This window comes from Gordionus sp. m RMFG-2023, chromosome 1 (assembly GCF_954871325.1).
Source record: "Gordionus sp. m RMFG-2023 chromosome 1, tfGorSpeb1-WG-v2, whole genome shotgun sequence".
Taxonomy (NCBI): Eukaryota; Metazoa; Nematomorpha; class Gordioida; order Chordodea; family Parachordodidae; genus Gordionus; species Gordionus sp. m RMFG-2023.
The window spans coordinates 67,139,846-67,159,383 of NC_088775.1; the positions used below are offsets into that span (position 1 = coordinate 67,139,846).

General features: G+C 27.0%; 1 protein-coding gene across 5 annotated transcripts in view; it reads left to right on the forward strand.

Moving 5' to 3' along the window:
• The window catches only part of LOC135925418 (E3 ubiquitin-protein ligase RNF185-like), a 60,244-nt gene that overhangs the window by 24,432 nt on the left and 16,274 nt on the right, over positions 1-19,538 (forward strand). Inside the window, exon 5 of one of the 5 annotated variants that reach the window (XM_065461030.1) lies at positions 7,519-7,732. The exons of 2 other annotated variants lie outside the window; for them this stretch is intronic. In XM_065461030.1, coding sequence (XP_065317102.1) covers positions 7,519-7,529 — 11 coding nt within the window. In that variant the 3' untranslated portion in view covers positions 7,530-7,732. 2 more of the 5 variants (XM_065460836.1, XM_065460979.1) reach the window with 2 other exon arrangements.

Here is a 19,538-nt window from a genome sequence, read left to right on the forward strand (position 1 = left end):
AGCCACCTCTCAAAAATTTTGATAAAAATATTAAAAAAAGAGTAAGGGCCTATCATTTAGACATAATTTTTAAATAAACATTTTTCATAACTACTCATTAAATTTAAATATGATGATATTTTTGCTAAATTTGATCAATTCTAGCTATATAAAGAGTCATAACTCCTAAACCCATGTTCATCCCAGTCTAGAATTTTGTACAAATAATATAAAGCAGTGTGATATCTACAGGAAAAAAATTTTGAAAAAAAATACTTTTTTTTTCTATGGCCATTTCCGATTTTATACATCCGGTTTCCGATATTAATCAGATTTCTATTATATATATTTTTATCTCATATTAAAGAACTATTATTAAGCTACATAATAAAATTTAAATTATTTCTCTAACATAATTATTTCTTAAGATATTTGAAAATTAAAATGTACCATTTTTCCGCGCTTTAAACGCTCATATCTATGCGGATAAACAGTGTTGGAAGGTAAAATTTCATTTTTTTCTTAGTTATAGTATATATACTATCAGTATGCAAAATTTAAGAAAAATTGAAAGGGGTCGGGTTAAAACCTTGGTTGATTTGATATGGAATTCACCATATATATTATTTAAACAAAGTTTTTTAAAATCGCTATTTTTTATTCTTTAAATTTATTAACAATTATAGTCAAACCAATACTAAAACAAGAAATAGAAAATATAAAAAACTCAATATAATACTTTGAACCAAAACCAATATTTTGTTAATCTTGGAATTTAAATGTTGGTTCCCAGTAGTGTTGTTAAACGGCTCATTTTGAGCCTATTTTTAAAAACGGCTAACTCAGTGTTTTATCTAGAAAAATATTATGCAAGCCTGATAATTTTGCTCATAGAAGGAGCAAAGGTCTAGACATATAGTATCGAAATTTCGAGGCTTAGTCAATATTTTTCTGGCGAAAATATTGAGTTAGCCGTTTTTAAAAATCGGCTCAAAACGAGCCGTTTAACAACATTCAGCCCAATACTGTAGTATAATTTAATTGCTTATATTTAGGGCTGTGCCGATCCACATATTTTTTACCGATCCGATATTGCTTCAAAACCGATACTGATACCGATCCGATATTTATATTGATTTTTCGCCACCCCCCTGTGAACCAAATGTAATTAAGAAATCAATATTTTTTATGCAAAAAATCAAATTATGCATTTAATTTAATTTTTTTATTTCTACAATTAAGACTATAATTTAAAAAATTATATTTGATAATATATCCATTTATTTTGGTATGAATTACAAAATTGTATTTAATATATAAAATTATAATATACTAGATTTTTTAAAATAAATACAAGCCTCTTGATTTTCTGGCAATAAGCTTCTACGATATGGAGTAGTGTTGTTAAATGGCTCGTTTTGAGCCGATTTTTAAAAACGGCTAACTCAATATTTTGTCCAGAAAAATATTACGCAAGCCTCAAGAATTTGCTCATAGAAGGAATAAAGGTCTAGGCATATATTATCGAAATCTCAAGACTTAGGCAATATTTTTCTGGCTAAAATATTGAGTTAGCCGTTTTAAAAATCGGCTCAAAATGAGCCGTTTAACAACACTAATATGGAGTATCTATATCCCCTGCCATACTGAAGATAAACTCAGATGATTCCGCAGAATTAAAACTTTGGGTGTTCCTTTCTATTTTAATAAAAAAAACTTTTAAATTATATAAATCTATTTTAAAAAAGAATAAAATTTAGAGGGTGTTGAGCATTTGCATTGTTTAAGAAAAAATTATTTAGAAAATATTATAATAATGTAAAATAAATACACATAACATAAAATAACAAAAAAAAGAAAAGTAAAAAATCGGATCGGTTTTTTACATTATCCGATATTTTGGAAAACGCTAAATATCGGTGCTGATCCGATCCGATATTTAATATCGACATCGCCCTACTTATATTTTAATTCTATGTTTCAAAATATTATGAAAGAATATTGTAATGTAAAATAATGAAATATTAATTTATCTTTTTACCTTCAAATGCTTTTTTGAGTTTGAACTGCTGGACATCGAGGTTGAAATATTTATGTTGGGATATAATTTACAATTACAAAGTGTAGATTTGTTACCTTTTCTTTATTGGTTTAAAATATATTTCAAATTGGGAAGGGTTAAATCATCTTCATCTGATATTCTTAAAATAAATTATAAGAATAATAATATCATTATTAACATTTACTTTGAATATTAATTTCGAGAGAAAATTTAACAACGAGAATTTAAAATAAAAATGAGAACTCGGCTTAAATTATTTATATTAAGAATTAAAAAATAAATAAAAGTAATTTTATAATTGTGTTTTTCTTTTTGTTGATATTTTTTAAGAAAACATATAAAATAACGTTTCAAAAAAAGAAACGCGTTACCGTTACCTCTAGAAGAAGGTAACGAATGACGTTACTTTTTTGATGTTACTTCACAGCACTACTTTATTTAAATATAAAGAGTAGAAAAAAACTATGATTTAGTTTAGAAACATTTAATAATTAAGGATTTTCTAAATATTCAAAAAATTTTAATTTATTTCCATACAGGGCTTCGAACCCAACTGAGCTGCGAAACCGGAACCAACAGTTATAAAGAAAATATAAAAAGAGCGAACCGAACTGTTATAAATATTTTTTAAACCGATTCATAACGATTTTAAAAATAATTAATTATAAATCATTGACCTAAATTTAAAATTTAAATTCGTATTTTCTTTTCAAATTAAAATTTTTTTACAATTAAATACCTATTATCTTATCAATCAATACCTAGTTTATTGTTTTTACTTTATATACTCAATTTAATAGATTAGGCAAATCACTAGTTAATTAGATAAGAAATGATCTTCATAGTTAAATTAAATAAGGTATTATAAAAATATAAATTCAGAACATTTTTCTCTAAGATATATATATAGTTTAGGATTAATTTTTTTAAAATATATAATAGGAACGAACCGAAAAGAATCGTTATAAATTCGAAACCAACCCGATATGAATTCTTTAAAAAAAACGAACCGAACGGCTATACTTAACAGTTCGAAGCCCTCATATCATTTTTTTATCTTTTTCTGACTAATTTAGATTCCAGTAAGCGGAAAAACATTTCAGGAAATTTTTTTTAAAAGTGAAACAATTATTTATCCTTCAAAAATTCAATTCTATGTATGCCCAAATTAAACTTAAAACATCATGATATTTATTTTTTTTAAATTAGGTATATGGCTACCAATGTTGGCTGCTAGTGAAGGGGGAGTGCAACTGTTTATTTGGGAGGGCTAATATTTTTTTGAAATAAAATGAATAGTTAGGCACTCTTGCTATGAAAATTTGTAAATATAAATATACAAAATAATACTATAATATAACGATAAATTTCAACATTAATGAATTAAAAGATACATTTGAGATTTTTTTTATATGCCATTAAGACTAAATTTTATCTGTCATTGACTCTACACAATTGAAAGTATAATGTCAATGTTAGAATAATAAATTAAAAGGTGTACCTGAGTACCTCCTGGTGCCTAAAGGTGGTTCAATTTCACCCCAGTAGGAAAATTGTTCAAAAGAATGTTTATCCTTTTTATATATTATTTTAATATATACGCCATAATATACGCAATAGTTTTTTTCGCTATATAAAATAGCAAAGCTCTGCTTGGATTCTTTCAAATCCCATCTAATTGGGTTAAGAAATTGGGGGCAACGAAGAGAGAAGCCCGTACACCGTTTTTAAGAATTCTGCAGTTACCCATGCGCGCAAGAGGCAAACCGCGAAATAAATGAATAGATAAACGCCCTTACCTTATTAAATAAAAGTAATGTTATGGAAAGGGAAAAGTATAGGCAAGGTTAAAATCAACTTTTATCATTGTTAATGTCGAAAGAGACACCTGAAATAAAAAATAGGATTAAATAATTATAATAATATCAATACAAGACGATCGATTATTATTAATTTCAATATCTGCTTATATCACATTTTCAATTTTAGTGTAAAGTGTATGGACCCCATTTTGGGAAATCCCATAAAATCTATTCGATTTAAAGTTTTCAACATTTCTCTAATTATTTTTTCTTCTTTGGATCGATTTTAACATTTGACTAGACTATAGACATGAATATATGACATATTTTTTGAAATCCACATTAAATTAATCAAAAATAATTAGTGCTGTAAACATTTCTAAAAAAATCGAACGCGTTCAACGTTCATTGACCAAAATTGAACGCGTTCAAGTTCATGTTCAAAAAAAAGGAACGCGTTCACGTTCATAAAACCGTTCAAAATTTTATGATAAATTTTTTTAAAATTTAATTTAATATAAATAAACTTATATTTTTTAATACATATTTTAGTCATGTTAAAAAATAATATAGTTTTATTTTGATAATATAATATAATATAATATAGCGAATAAAAAGATATTTTTATTTATAAAAAATTTTTCTTATTGAATTTTAATAACAATTGTTTTCAAATATTTATCTGATAGACAGGAACACTTGTCAGTTTATACGGCATTAGCTAAACTAAAAACGCGCTCTACAGGGGCAGATGAGGGGATTGCGATATTATACTTAATAAACAGCTCTTTTAACGTGGAGAATTAATTAAAAACATATTGTTTTGTTATTTGCAAAAAATTGAGATAAGTTATCCTCCTCTAATCCATTCTCATCTCGATAAAAAAAGGATATCTCGAAATTAACAGTTCTCTAGGGTTTTCAAAGCATTTTTTTAAATAACGCTAAAGTTTATTTTTAATAGGTTCGTTTTGTGGAAGTTTTATCCATGGCCATTGAAGTTTGAATGCTGGATGTAAAATTGCAGAAAGAACATATTGATCCTTATATATATATATGTTCATATCTTTAAAAAAATAAAAATATGTAATTAATTGAGAGTGATAGGTTTAATACCTTTTATTAATCTTATTTAATACGGCGTCTATCAATGGTTGACCATATTTGAGGCCACTATTTTTTTTAATTTTAAAATAACTATCGTTATTGTTGGGGTCAAATATCCCAAATGCATTATTTCTTCAAATTTAATGATTTAACTTAGTTATATCATATAAAATCAAATGTCGTTTTAAATTGGAACTTGAAGTTTTTGACAATATAATACTTTTTGCCACATTTTACACTTAAACAAACATTTATCATATTTGGCCATAGTAATGATAATTCATCTGATTTTGGATATGCAGATGATGAGGATTAAATAATAATATCCATGCTTATGCTAATCTATTAAATTAAAATATAAACAATAATATTCAAATTAATAAACTATGTGTTAAAAAAATTGAAATGTGAAAAGGAAATACACAGCCGATTAAAAAAATATAAATAATACATTTTTTTAAAAAATTCGGAAATATATTTTTTAAATAAATAAAAATATTTTTAAAATTGAACGAACGTTAAATTCGAACGCGTTCGTCATAAAATAGGAACGCGTTCACGTTCAAAGTTCGTCAAAAATTAAAGGAACGCCGTTCATCATTTTTTTCAATTGAACGCGTTCGTTGCCAGCACTAAAAAAAAATAGATTGACACATTTTGATTTTTTTGTTAAAAATTCCTACCTATTATCCGTTTTTATATAGAGGAGGCAAAGTGACATTGATATTATTAAAACGGGTGAATACATTACATACTATAACTAAAGAAATAATTTTAGAAAACCTTAATTAACAATGGAAAAGTGACACTAGCTGAAAGGAAATTAATTGAGAAGATAGAAACGATATCCTGGGTGAATTAAAGCATTGCTTGGTCTTGATAGTGACTCATGTTGTGAATTTTGCTTCTTAGATTTTTCAATGATTTCATTTTTTGAATTTCTCCTAGAAACCTAAAATTGAATTTTTAGGCCTGCACCCACCAATAGCCCATTATTAAGTTTTTTTAGATCTTGACCTGTTGCAGACCCAAATTTTTATTTTATCCTCATATTTTTTGGACCAGAGTCGAGTATATATGTTATTGATAAAGTTACTGTGTTGAACTGGTAAGTCGTGCAGGACTCTGTTTTCTATCATTAAAGCAAAATTGAGACATATATTAATTATGGTTACAGCAAAAACAAATAAGATAATATATTACATAGATATAATTTGGATACAATGATAAAAATGTGCAGACTTTTTATTTTATTGTTTTTTGCAAAACATTCTCTCAGAATTTTTTTTAAAAGTGTGTACCTTTATATTGGATTATATACAGTGACGTAGAGAACCCCCATCTCCGGAAATTTTTTTTTCCTTATTGCTAATAATTTTATTTAAAAAATGGTTTCAATTTATAAATAAAATTATATAAGATATGATAATGAAATATATTTAAAAAAACAAATAAGAATTTTTAATTTTAAATGATAACATGGTTTAAAAATATATATTAAAAATTATATGTAAAATATTAAATAACAATAAAAATATATTGTAAATTTTTTCTCGCATACTTAAATTAGATATTTATAAATTTAATAATAAAATTTATAATGTTAAACTAATTAGATAGTTATAAAATTTTTTATAATTTTTTATAATTTTTAAATAAAAGAAAAATCATTTAATTTGGTGAATATAATGAGAAAGTAAAGGTGATCGCTAATATGTTTGGGATTAAAATTTTTAAACCTAGAGTAGTTTCTAGATAATCCAATCGCTTAAATATTGATGCATCTACGATTGAGGATTGTTATAAAATAAATATTTTTACTCCCCCCTTATTGATACATTTTTATTTCAATTAAATGAAAGATTTATTAGTCACAATTTTATTTTAAACTTTCTTTTGCCGGTTGAGTCTAAATACACTTGAAACGCGAGAGGATATTAAGAAAATCTTAGAATTTTATTCTGATGAAATATCATGATAGTATGATAAATTACTTTGTGATGTCAAATTTTGGTATGAAAATTTTGACAGAATAGAGTATTCTTTGAGACCAAAATATGCTTTGCAGGCCCTTTCCATATATAATTGCACTTTAGATTCCCTGCCTAATATCAAAACATTGCTTTTTATTTTAGCTACCTTACTAATTAGCACCTGCACTAATGAAAGGTCTTTTTTAATTTTGAAAAGGTTAAAAACCTATTTAAGAAATAGCACCGGTGAAAGCCGTTTAAATGTATTCGCAATATTAAATATTTATAAGGAGATTATTCTAGATAAAAATTTGATTCTAGATGAATTAGTCAAATCTCAGAGAAAAGTAGACCTCTCTTTATAAATTCAAATTATAAAATTGCTTTATTATTATAATATTATCTTAGTCATAAAATTTTTATATTCAAAACATAGGGGAGACCAGGGCTAGTCGGCGCAATTTTTGTCAAAATCATCATAGCTCCGAAAATAATGATCATATAAGATCTTACAAAATACCAATAGATACCTTAAACATCTACCTATAAATATATACTGTTATATTTTTTAAATATTTAATAATTATTTTTCTAGAAAGGTTTTAGTAAAAGTCATTTTTGAACCTAGTAGCCCCGAACCCGTGGTTAGTCGGATCATCGATGGGGCTAGTCGAATCAAGTGGTTTATTAGGCTTCTTATGGGACAAAAAATTTTTTTCGCAGATTTTAATATATAACTATGATACTTTATTTATATAATATTCTATTTATAATTATAACAAATTAAATAACAATTTTTTTTGACAGAGAATTACTCTACATTGAAACCAATCTTCAAAATTATGAAAACTTTTATAATCCTGTTTACATATAATACACACATCTTTTATTAATGTTTATAGGGGAGACCGGGGATAGTGTGTTCCCGGGGTAGGTATTTCCTTCTCAAATAATTTAAAAATTAATAAAGTTTAAGATTTGAAATTTAAGCCAAATATGTATTATAATAAGGTGCTTAAGTAGGTTCAAAATTGTTTCGGACAAAATTGCTCATGAAGAATTTTAAATGCAAATTTAAGTTTCAACATACCCAAAGTAACTTTTTTAAATTTTACATTTTCACGAATAACTTTTTTTATAAAAGTTGTTCAGACTTAATATAAATTCTAAATGATAAAAAAATCTCCATTTTATCATATATAAAAATATTGACAATCATTATGTTAATTTAATATTCTAAATTTAATTTTTAAATGATCCTGTGGACCTGGGGAAGGTATTAGCGGGGTGCGTCTTTTCCTTTTACATACATTCATTAAAATATTGGTTCTGATTTTGTAAAATGGTTCGAACATATATTAGAAAAACTAACAAAGAAAATAATGATAATCAAAAGGTAAGTATTCTTCAAATGCTGAAAGATAAGATACCTTTGACAGTTATAACCATGAATACGAATTTAAGTTATGGGAGGTATAATTATATATTTAAATAGTATATATTTAAGAAACTAAGCATTAAGAGGTATAATAAATTGTTCAAAAGGAATGAAGATTTTCAAGAACTATATCTTCACAGATCAGTATTTTCTCCTATTCAAGAAGCTAAATTAACAGATTATTTAATTAAAGGATCAAGATTATTTTTAGGATTATGCCCTAAATAAGTATTTTAATCCTTTGTTATATCATATATCTCTGTAAAATGAATTTTTTTATAATCTTTAAATTTATGCCATGGTATTTCTTTAGTTAAATAATAATAAACTTGAGAAAATTTTTTAAAATTATTAACATGTTATAAAATACTTTAAAGTAAGAATTTAACTTATACATTAGAATGATATTTATTTAAGTGTGTATGATATATATGTAAATAAAATGATGCTGTCATTTATGTATAAAATGATGCTGCCATGTATATATATTAATTTTAAAATGATGCTGCCATGTATTAATATTAATTTTAAAATGATTTATTAATTGTAGCATTATATATATTATATCATGCATTAAATCATATCTTACCTATATATTAAATATTTAATTATGTGTGTATGATATATATTTAAAATAAAATGATGCTGCATGTATATTAATTTTAAAATGATTTATTCATTGATTCAGCATAAATTATATCATGCATTAAAACATATTTTGGTTTTTACCTATACATTAGAGGTTTAATTATGTATGATATATTTTATTATATTAATTATAAAATAAATTCAGAATAAAATTTAAGAATTAGGATTTTAATTAAATTGCCTTAATATATAAATAATTTAATGTCTTATGTTTAAATTTAGGTTAGAGTTTTAGCTTATCAAATGGCCAAGAGGTATAGTTTACAAGTACCAAAATCTTGGGAAATAACTCAATCAGCTGGTGAAGACTGGTTTGGAGCATTTATTAAAAGAAATCCAACTATTTCTTTGAGAACACCAGAGGCTACAAGTATAGCCACATTGGATAGAACTGTTTTTGAACCTCTAAAAAAATATTACAACAGTGCCTTGGATGCTTGGGTTAGAATGCATCCAGGGAAAAGTTTTACTATATATGATATCCCTAGAGTAGTAAAGGATGTCCTTCCAAAAGCCACCTCAGCTTCAAATATCCAAAAGGGTTTTGAATCCTCAGGTATATGGCCCCTAAATACTTTAATTTTTAATGACGAAAATTCTAATCCTTTATATTATAATAATAATAACGATCCTAAATGAGAATTTAAATTTATCTGAAATTATTTCGCAACCATCTGTCAGTGATAGTCCTGTTCCATCATCTTCTCACGTGGAAAAAGATTTTGCTCCAGAAATTATTAGTCTCCATCCAACAATATTTAAAAAAACAACATGTAATCAAATGACTTCAGCCATTTTAACCTCTTCACCTTACAGAAAAATAGCCAGATCTATGACTAATAATCTGGAAAAAAAATCAAACCAATAATAAAAAAAGTAAAAAAAGTTTAAATGAATGCTGGCAAAAAAGAATTTTGTTCAGTGTGCCACAAAAACTATCAAACTCACCACCATAATGAAGATTGGTTCCAATGCCGTAATTGTCATTTATGGGCTGGATCATGTTGTGATTTTAATCCATTTTTTATATGTAATAAATGTGTTGTATGTTAATATTATATGTTTGTTATGATTTTTGTATGAAAAAAAATTAATAAAATGCTTAGAAAATGATAGTCTAAAACATGCCCCACAAAAGGATAATACGTCCCCCGTCTCTTTTTCATGACTCAAAAATTTTCATTTTTTTAAAATTTAAATTTAAAAAAATATATAATATTTTTTTATTAGATATTAATTTCTACCGTAGATAATTATATAAAGAATAAAATAACATCAAAATTATTTTGATAAATTATTTTTCCTCCTTTTCACAGCCTCTCAATTTTTTATGGACAATATAACCCCGGTCTCCCCTATTTATTAATAATAAATTTACTAAAAATTTATCTAATTCTATATTTAAATATATAACATCATTTGATTTTATTATCAGGCTAAATATAATCTGATAACTAAAATGTTCATGTCCAATAAAATGAATTAATTTGAATCATGTTATATTGTCAATTAAAATAGATATATATATAAATATTTGTTTGTTAGATATAATTCATTTTAAATATATTGATATTATTATCAGGCTAAAATTTATATGCTAAAATGTTCATATCTAATAAAATGTATTAATTTGAATCATATTATATTGTCAATTAAAAAAAAAATGTATATATTATATTTGTTTGCTAGATATAATTAATTTAAATAATTGATCTTATTATCAGGCTAAAATTTATATATGTAATATATATAATATCTGTGACAATATATAATATATATTCACAATATGTATATGAAGATTTTAGTTTGCAAGATATTTATATAGGTCTGATATTATATTAAAATTGAAATGTATTATGAAAAATCAATCACATTAATAAATTTATATAATATTTATCAGAGACCTGCAGAGGTACCATTTGCACGGCTCGGCTTTAAATTTTTTAGGCCCGGCCCGGCCCGCATATTTTTTAAAAAATTTTTTTACGGCCCGGCCCGGATTTAAAAATTTAAGGCCCGGCCCGGATATTTTTAAAAAAAAATTTTACGGCCCGGTCCGGATTTAAAAATTTCAGGCCCGGCTCGGAATTTTTTAAAATAATATTCGACCTGGTATATACAAAAATTCACCTATGAGGTATTTTACCATATTTTTCAGCGAGTATTATCGCTTATTATTTAAAAAATACATGTAAAAAGCTAATATTTTGAGAATATTATATTGAATTTATAAAAATTATAAAACTGTTATTTATAAAAATGGATATTTTGAGCATATACTATATTTTATATTGCATTTATAAAAATAAAACTAATATTCATAAAAATGGTAATAATATTTTGAGCATATACTATATTTTATATTGCATTTAAAAAAAATAAAACTAATATTTAATTTATTAAAATGAAAAATATTTTGAGAATATAATATATTGTATTTAATTCACTATTTAATTTATAAAATAAAAATAAATCGCTATTTAAAAAATGCATGTATAATAAATAGTATTTTGAAAATATAATCTAATTGCACAATATTAATATAATTTATTTTATAATATAAATTTTTAACAAAAGAAGATAATTGTATTATATAATATTGTAAAAAAAAATAATGAAAAATGTTGGATTAAAAACTTTCATGACTCAAGGTAAATATAATAAATGCAATAAATATTTGCCAGTTTGCAAAGTAAAAAACCAGCATAATTGACGAAACCCTATACTCAAGAAATATATTAAAAATTCACAAATTATCATGAAGAAAGAGAAGCATATCTACCTTTTCAGGTTGAAGATTACTTCTTCTTTCTTCAAGAATTCTCCCAGTAGTGGAAAAATTCCGCTCACAGCTTGCACTTGAAGCAAGAATTGCCAATTTTGCTATAATTGGAAATGATGAGCCGCCCTCCACTCTAACAAATTATCCACCTTAAATGTTTCATCTATTTTTTTTATTTATGTAATTATAATATTCATCATCGGATATTGACTTACCATCGCCCCATTTGTCATAAAACGATTCAGTTTGTTTAACAACAGTCGTAATTTGACTGGTCTATGGTATTTCATTTACTTCCTGAGCCTCTTGTAATTTAATATAATCTTTTATTTAGTTTTCCGTCATCTTGCGATCTGTCCCTGACAACATACGTAATTGCTTGAATTTGGGACAGAGAAAAAGAGAAATAAAATGATACTTGTGTAAAACAAATTTTTCAATTAAAAAATGCTTTATATTAAGTAAAATCAATTTTATTTCTCTTTTTTCGCTTTGAAAGGTATTACAAACTTCAAGAAGTGATATTCCTTTATTTGATTGTTTTGGTAAAATATATTCTAAAAATTTAGATATGAATTATAAAAAAATATATTAATAATACTTGAATATTGGGGCTTATTTAAGATATTCCTTTATTTGATTGTTTTGGTAAAATATGTTGTAAAAATTTAGATATTAATTATAAAAAAATATATTAATACTTTGAATAAATTTGCAGGAAATTAATAATTAGATCGATCTGCGGGTGTTAGGTAGTGTTAACCATCACCCAATATTATATTTATCATAACTATAATATAATATAATCTTATAACCATTAACTCATAATGTAAAAATTTTTATAAAAAATATTAAGGGCCCGGATATGTTTAAAAAAATTTTTTTAGGCCCGGCCCGGGTATATTTAAAAAATTTAAAATCCGGGCAGGGTTTAGAGCCGGGCCTGCAGGTCTCTGATAATTATTATTTAATATATTACATTTATAAAATATTATATTATGATTATCTGTACAATATATAATATATTATCACAATATGTATATGAAGATTTTAGTTTGCAAGATATTTATTTAGGTCTGATATTATATTAAAATTGAAATGTATTATGAAAAATCAATCACATTAATAAATTTATAAAATATTATATTTTAACCTGTAATAAATGGTATTTTTCTTAATGAGATATCATTTTCATACAGTTTAATAGTTTCTTCATAATCTTTTTTTAATAAAAATTTTACTATTTTGAATTTTGCATATATATTTGGGTACCATAATAATATAATAAAAATTGACTGATTGCGCCGACTAGCCACTTCTACTAACCTCAATGGTGGTAATATTACTAATTTGATCTTAATCTAAAACTTTCCCAAATATTAAAATAGATATTTAACTTTCATATAATGTTCATTTTGTCATGTTTAAACTTTTAATTTTTTAATACAACCTAATAATATAAAGTGAAAATATTGTAATTTTTACGTCAAAACATGTCATAACGGATAAAAATTTAAATAGCTAAATATTATAAATTATTTTCATCCCCAATTATGGATATTATAGAATTCTATTTTAGAATTAAATTTCAAATTTTAATCTTTACAGGATATAATACTCTCGTTTCTAATGTTGCTCCAGCCATCTGATACAATTGATAAGTATATCTATTATATCTGCAACTCTCACCTCCATATCACCTGACGCTTTGTCTAGAAGATATCCAGCCAGCTGCCTTCTCCTGGGTAATGTGTAAATAGGACGTATTTTTTTAAAAAATTCTTGGATGTAGGGATTTTCAATGATGTGGAAAGGTAAATTGCTCGCATATACAGCCTTTGCAAACAATTGATCCAGCTCATTTTTTTCTTTGGGATTAATTCTATCTATGAAACCGGTTATACAAGATTGAGATTTATATTTAATCGCCTTGCTTGTAGATTGATTAGAAATAATGGAATCAAATTCTCCTGAGTCACAAGACAAAATATTGTTCATTTGATAATCATTCTCACTAATTTCACCCAATTCTTCATTAGAGTTAGACTTAGAAGTATTCCAAATTACATTTGTGATATTTTTTGTAGAGGTTGATATTTTGGAATTTGAATAAAATTTTTCCTTAATTATAACAGGGCACATAGTACAGCTGCTTAATAAATGTTTGACCATTCTATCATCGTGGGTGATATAGGACATCTTGCAAAACTTGCACACCGCTTTATCTGATTTACCATCGCGTACTTCTTGAAAATGTTTCCAAACATGATGCTTTGGTTTGACCATAATCCCTAATATATTAAAATTTAACAAAAAATGATTTTGATTATTGTAAAGTTAATCAATCTTAACTATTTATAATTATCGATCAATTATTCCAATAATTTCTTAATATTATAAATATAATATAATATATATAACTTTTTACCAGAATTGAATAATATTCCGTAAATCTGACCAGAACAATTTAAATGAAAATTAATTTTAAAAACCAAATATAGCAAGTGTAAGTAAAACAAATGAGAATTAATATAATTTATACTCGGCTAAATATTAAATAAAATTTAAATTTATTAAAAAATAAGAATGAAAAAATTATATTATGATTATAATAAATCGGGTATTTTTATTTTTTTTAAGAAAAATGAATTGAAAAAAATAAAGAAGGCGAGAAATGGCAATGATTAGGCAAAAAAATAACTAAAAATATTACTATATTTAGAAAAATTACATATTTATATTTTAACAATAAAAAAATTCTTTTGTTTTTAACAATTCATGATACAAATAATTTTTTAAATAATTATAACCTAATAAGATTGATAAACATGCTTTTAATGCATACTAGTTAATTATATCAAAATATTTATTCGCCATTAATATTTTAGAGTATTTGACCGGTCAAATACTCCTCCGGTCAATTGACCGACATGCCAACCCTGGTTAAATTAGATTTTTTTAAATACCGCACAAGAATTACTCATATTTTATTGTTGTTAAATATGGATCGTCGTTAATGGTCAATGGTATTTATTTAATATTATTAGAAAGAATTATGTTGGATTGTTAAGTTATATAATTGAGAGTGAAAAGGCATTTTTATTATATCTGAGTTGACTTGTAATATTGGTGCCGTGACCATGATCGAAAGAGTGGGTTGATTCGGTTTTAAAGTAAAACAAAATTTTTGTTGTATACATATTACATAAGAGGAATTTTGACAAGGCAATGTACTAAAAACTATACAGATACATGAGTTTAAGGATTTCTATACTTTTATATGTAATTTTAAAAAACAGAAGGTTTGAAAGTGTTAAGTCAATTCTAGCAGGTTTAGAAGGTAATTCAAAAGGGGTGATTGGAGGAGGTAATGATTCATTGGGATTATGGTAGGCATAATCTTGAATACTCATGTAATGCTTTACAACAGCCTTTTGAACAGGTCCTGTATCTGAGTGGAGAAGTGGAGGAACTAAATACATTAGATCACTTTTAGGATTAAGAACTGCATCTAATGTAGCTTTCCACAAAGCATAATTTTCTTTCATAATTTTAAGCTTCTCCGGATTACTCTCCTCCGCCTGTTGTTCTCTATATCTAAGTGTTAGCATTCCCACATCTTCTTTTAACTTGGAATTCACTGCTTTGATGGTTTGAGAGAGCTCTGCTTTAATTCTTTCTTCTTTTACCGCTGTGTACCATTCTCCTGCATCAGATTCAGGTAAGTTCCCCATCTCAATATCCTCCTGAATCAAGAAATAACACAAGTCTAAATCTCTCTGACTCATTCCTGCTGTGACACTCAATGCTTTTGCATAAACTAGTCTAGTAAGTAGATTAGCATTAATGCGAGCACTTTGAGGAAGTAGTAATGAGAATACTGTTTCTGCAATATTTACATCTGTTGGATTATTAATGTGAGACATTAATGATGAAATCACATAATTATTGAATTCATCCTTGGCAGCCTGACTTTGTAAAGTACTCCTATATAACAGATTCTGGGTGCGGTTATTACCCTAAAATTATCGGGAAGGATTCTTTGCAATCCTATGTAAGGAGAAGCCCTCAATATAGGAGATATAGTAGCTAGATGTTTATATTCTTGAATCCATTCTGCACCCAGTCCATCCATATAATCCTTAAGAATTGGTAAAACAGCAGTTCCCATTCGAATTGTACCTCCATGATATTTTTTGTATATCATTTTGGCTTGTTCAAACAATTTAACTGACCATTCACTAATATCACCCGACTTCCTAAAATCATCTACTCCCATGGAGTTTATCTCTGTTACCAAGGGATCATATGTACCGTCTTTTCTAACTGCGAGAACATACCCTAATGCCTCATCAATATTTGGAGATGATTGTGTAACATCAATTCCAACGGCAGTTAATACTTCACTTATTTCATTTTCAGTTATGGGTTTGTATGGTGATCCAGCTGCAGCAGCTTGAGCACGTTTGCTAATTTGTTGATTAATTCGCTGGGTTCTAGTGTAACTAAATGACAGTACACAGATAGTCATAATAGCTTGTAGCCTAGTGTCAATTCCAGCTAAGTATGCTTGATCTGGGATCTTTGCAGGGACATGGAAGAATTCCTCAAAACGATCCCATCTAACCATTTTGAATTCCGATGCAATATTCTCTCTAGCATGAGGGAAAATAGCATATAACATCGAAATAACTTTAGAATCAATTGATACGCCCTTAGTGCAACATAATAATGCAATGTTTTCCATTGTTGAATCAAGGAAATATGTGACTACTTTGGGTAGCATAGCTAAGGATTGCATCGTGAATGGTCAGTTAAATTGTTTGAACAAGCCAAAATATCAAAAATTATTAAAATTTAAAAATGCTCACCTATTATATAAACACACATTTTGAAATATAAATTTTTTAAAAAATTTAACTTACATATCACTCCTAAATCAACACCTTAATTAATTTTTTATAAAATATATATACTTAGACCTCTCTAACACTCATTGATAATCAAGAATTATCATATATCCCTCTTTAATAATATATTATTACAACTTTCGAGAGAAATAATAGATATTATGCCCGATAATCCTGGATCAAGTAATCCCCAACCAGTACTCCTATCTAATAAGACAAATCAAGCCTTTCTAGACAAAATAGTCAATCCAATATTTGTTGGGAGTGAATTTGAACCACTCACCACAGTGTTTGAAAAACACTATCCTCAAAATTCAGATGAATTAGGGGCTTTTAAGTCCCCACATCCAAATGATCGAATAGTCATTTATCATGAACGGCCCATCAAAGGATTTCAATTACATCTCCCCTTTGATGATGGGAATATGCCAGACGGAGTTCACTCAGCCATTATTATTTTAACTGGTGAATATTCATTAATATCCACACTTGACCCCCTTCACAATAAGGAGAACTTAAAAATGATTGTAATAGGAATAGGAGCAAGGGAACTTCTCTACTACACAGGAAAATCCTAGATAAAAATGATAATGTATTATTAGCTTACCCAGAACATATTTATAAAGAAGCAATACATAAAGGGAGATGCAATCCTAACTTAGCTATGCTACCCAAAGTAGTCACACATTTCCTTGATTCAACAATGGAAAACATTGCATTATTATGTTGCACTAAGGGCGTATCAATTGATTCTAAAGTTATTTCGATGTTATATGCTATTTTCCCTCATGCTAGAGAGAATATTGCATCGGAATTCAAAATGGTTAGATGGGATCGTTTTGAGGAATTCTTCCATGTCCCTGCAAAGATCTCAGATCAAGCATACTTAGCTGGAATTGACACTAGGCTACAAGCTATTATGACTATCTGTGTACTGTCATTTAGTTACACTAGAACCCAGCGAATTAATCAAAAAATTAGCAAACGTGCTCAAGCTGCTGCAGCTGGATCACCATACAAACTCATAACTGAAAATGAAATAAGTGAAGTATTAACTGCCGTTGGAATTGATGTTACACAATCATCTCCAAATATTGATGAGGCATTAGGGTATGTTCTCGCAGTTAGAAAAGACGGTACATATGATCCCTTGGTAACAGAGATAAACTCCATGGGAGTAGATGATTTTAGGAAGTCGGGTGATATTAGTGAATGGTCAGTTAAATTGTTTGAACAAGCCAAAATGATATAAAAAAAATATCATGGAGGTACAATTCGAATGGGAACTGCTGTTTTACCAATTCTTAAGGATTATATGGATGGACTGGGTGCAGAATGGATTCAAGAATATAAACATCTAGCTACTATATCTCCTATATTGAGGGCTTCTCCTTACATAGGATTGCAAAGAATCCTTCCCGATAATTTTAGGGTAATAACCGCACCCAGAATCTGTTATATAGGAGTACTATATCATAAAGCCTCCTTACAAAGTCAGGCTGCCAAGGATGAATTCAATAATTATGTGATTTCATCATTAATGTCTCACATTAATAATCCAACAGATGTAAATATTGCAGAAACAGTATTCTCATTACTACCTCCTCAAAGTGCTCGCATTAATGCTAATCTACTTACTAGACTAGTTTATGCAAAAGCATTGAGTGTCACAGCAGGAATGAGTCAGAGAGATTTAGACTTGTGTTATTTCTTGATTCAGGAGGATATTGAGATGGGGAACTTACCTGAATCTGATGCAGGAGAATGGTACACAGCGGTAAAAGAAGAAAGAATTAAAGCAGAGCTCTCTCAAACCATCAAAGCAGTGAATTCCAAGTTAAAAGAAGATGTGGGAATGCTAACACTTAGATATAGAGAACAACAGGCGGAGGAGAGTAATCCGGAGAAGCTTAAAATTATGAAAGAAAATTATGCTTTGTGGAAAGCTACATTAGATGCAGTTCTTAATCCTAAAAGTGATCTAATGTATTTAGATCCTCCACTTCTCCACTCAGATACAGGACCTGTTCAAAAGGCTGTTGTAAAGCATTACATGAGTATTCAAGATTATGCCTACCATAATCCCAATGAATCATTACCTCCTCCAATCACCCCTTTTGAATTACCTTCTAAACCTGCTAGAATTGACTTAACACTTTCAAACCTTCCGTTTTTTAAAATTACATATAAAAGTATAGAAATCCTTAAACTCTTGTATCTGTATAGTTTTTAGTACATTGCCTTGTCAAAATTCCTCTTATGTAATATGTATACAACAAAAATTTTGTTTTACTTTAAAACCGAATCAACCCACTCTTTCGATCATGGTCACGGCACCAATATTACAAGTCAACTCAGATATAATAAAAATGCCTTTTCACTCTCAATTATATAACTTAACAATCCATCATAATTCTTTCTAATAATATTAAATAAATACCAATGACCATTAACGACGATCCATATTTAACATAACCCATTTATTCAAAATTATATTTATCCATAATAAAACAATCTATTAGGAAAAATATAATATAATCAATTATAATTATCCATTTCTTCATCACCCAAAGGTCCAAAGCTGACATCTTATCCAATATCTCCCAATCTCCAACTAGTGGTTTTTCCTAACAATGAAAACACACCACCTGATCATCATCTCCTCTTCCTTCCCCCAAGGAAAACTTAATTCCCCTGTCAGAAAATAACTGACATTTTATGCATTATATTAAATTTATTTCTTCTTTTCAACAATTACAACAATTGTGATTCTATTTTTTTTAAATATAGTTATTTAGAATAAATTTTTAATATAATCTATATAAAATTTATACATT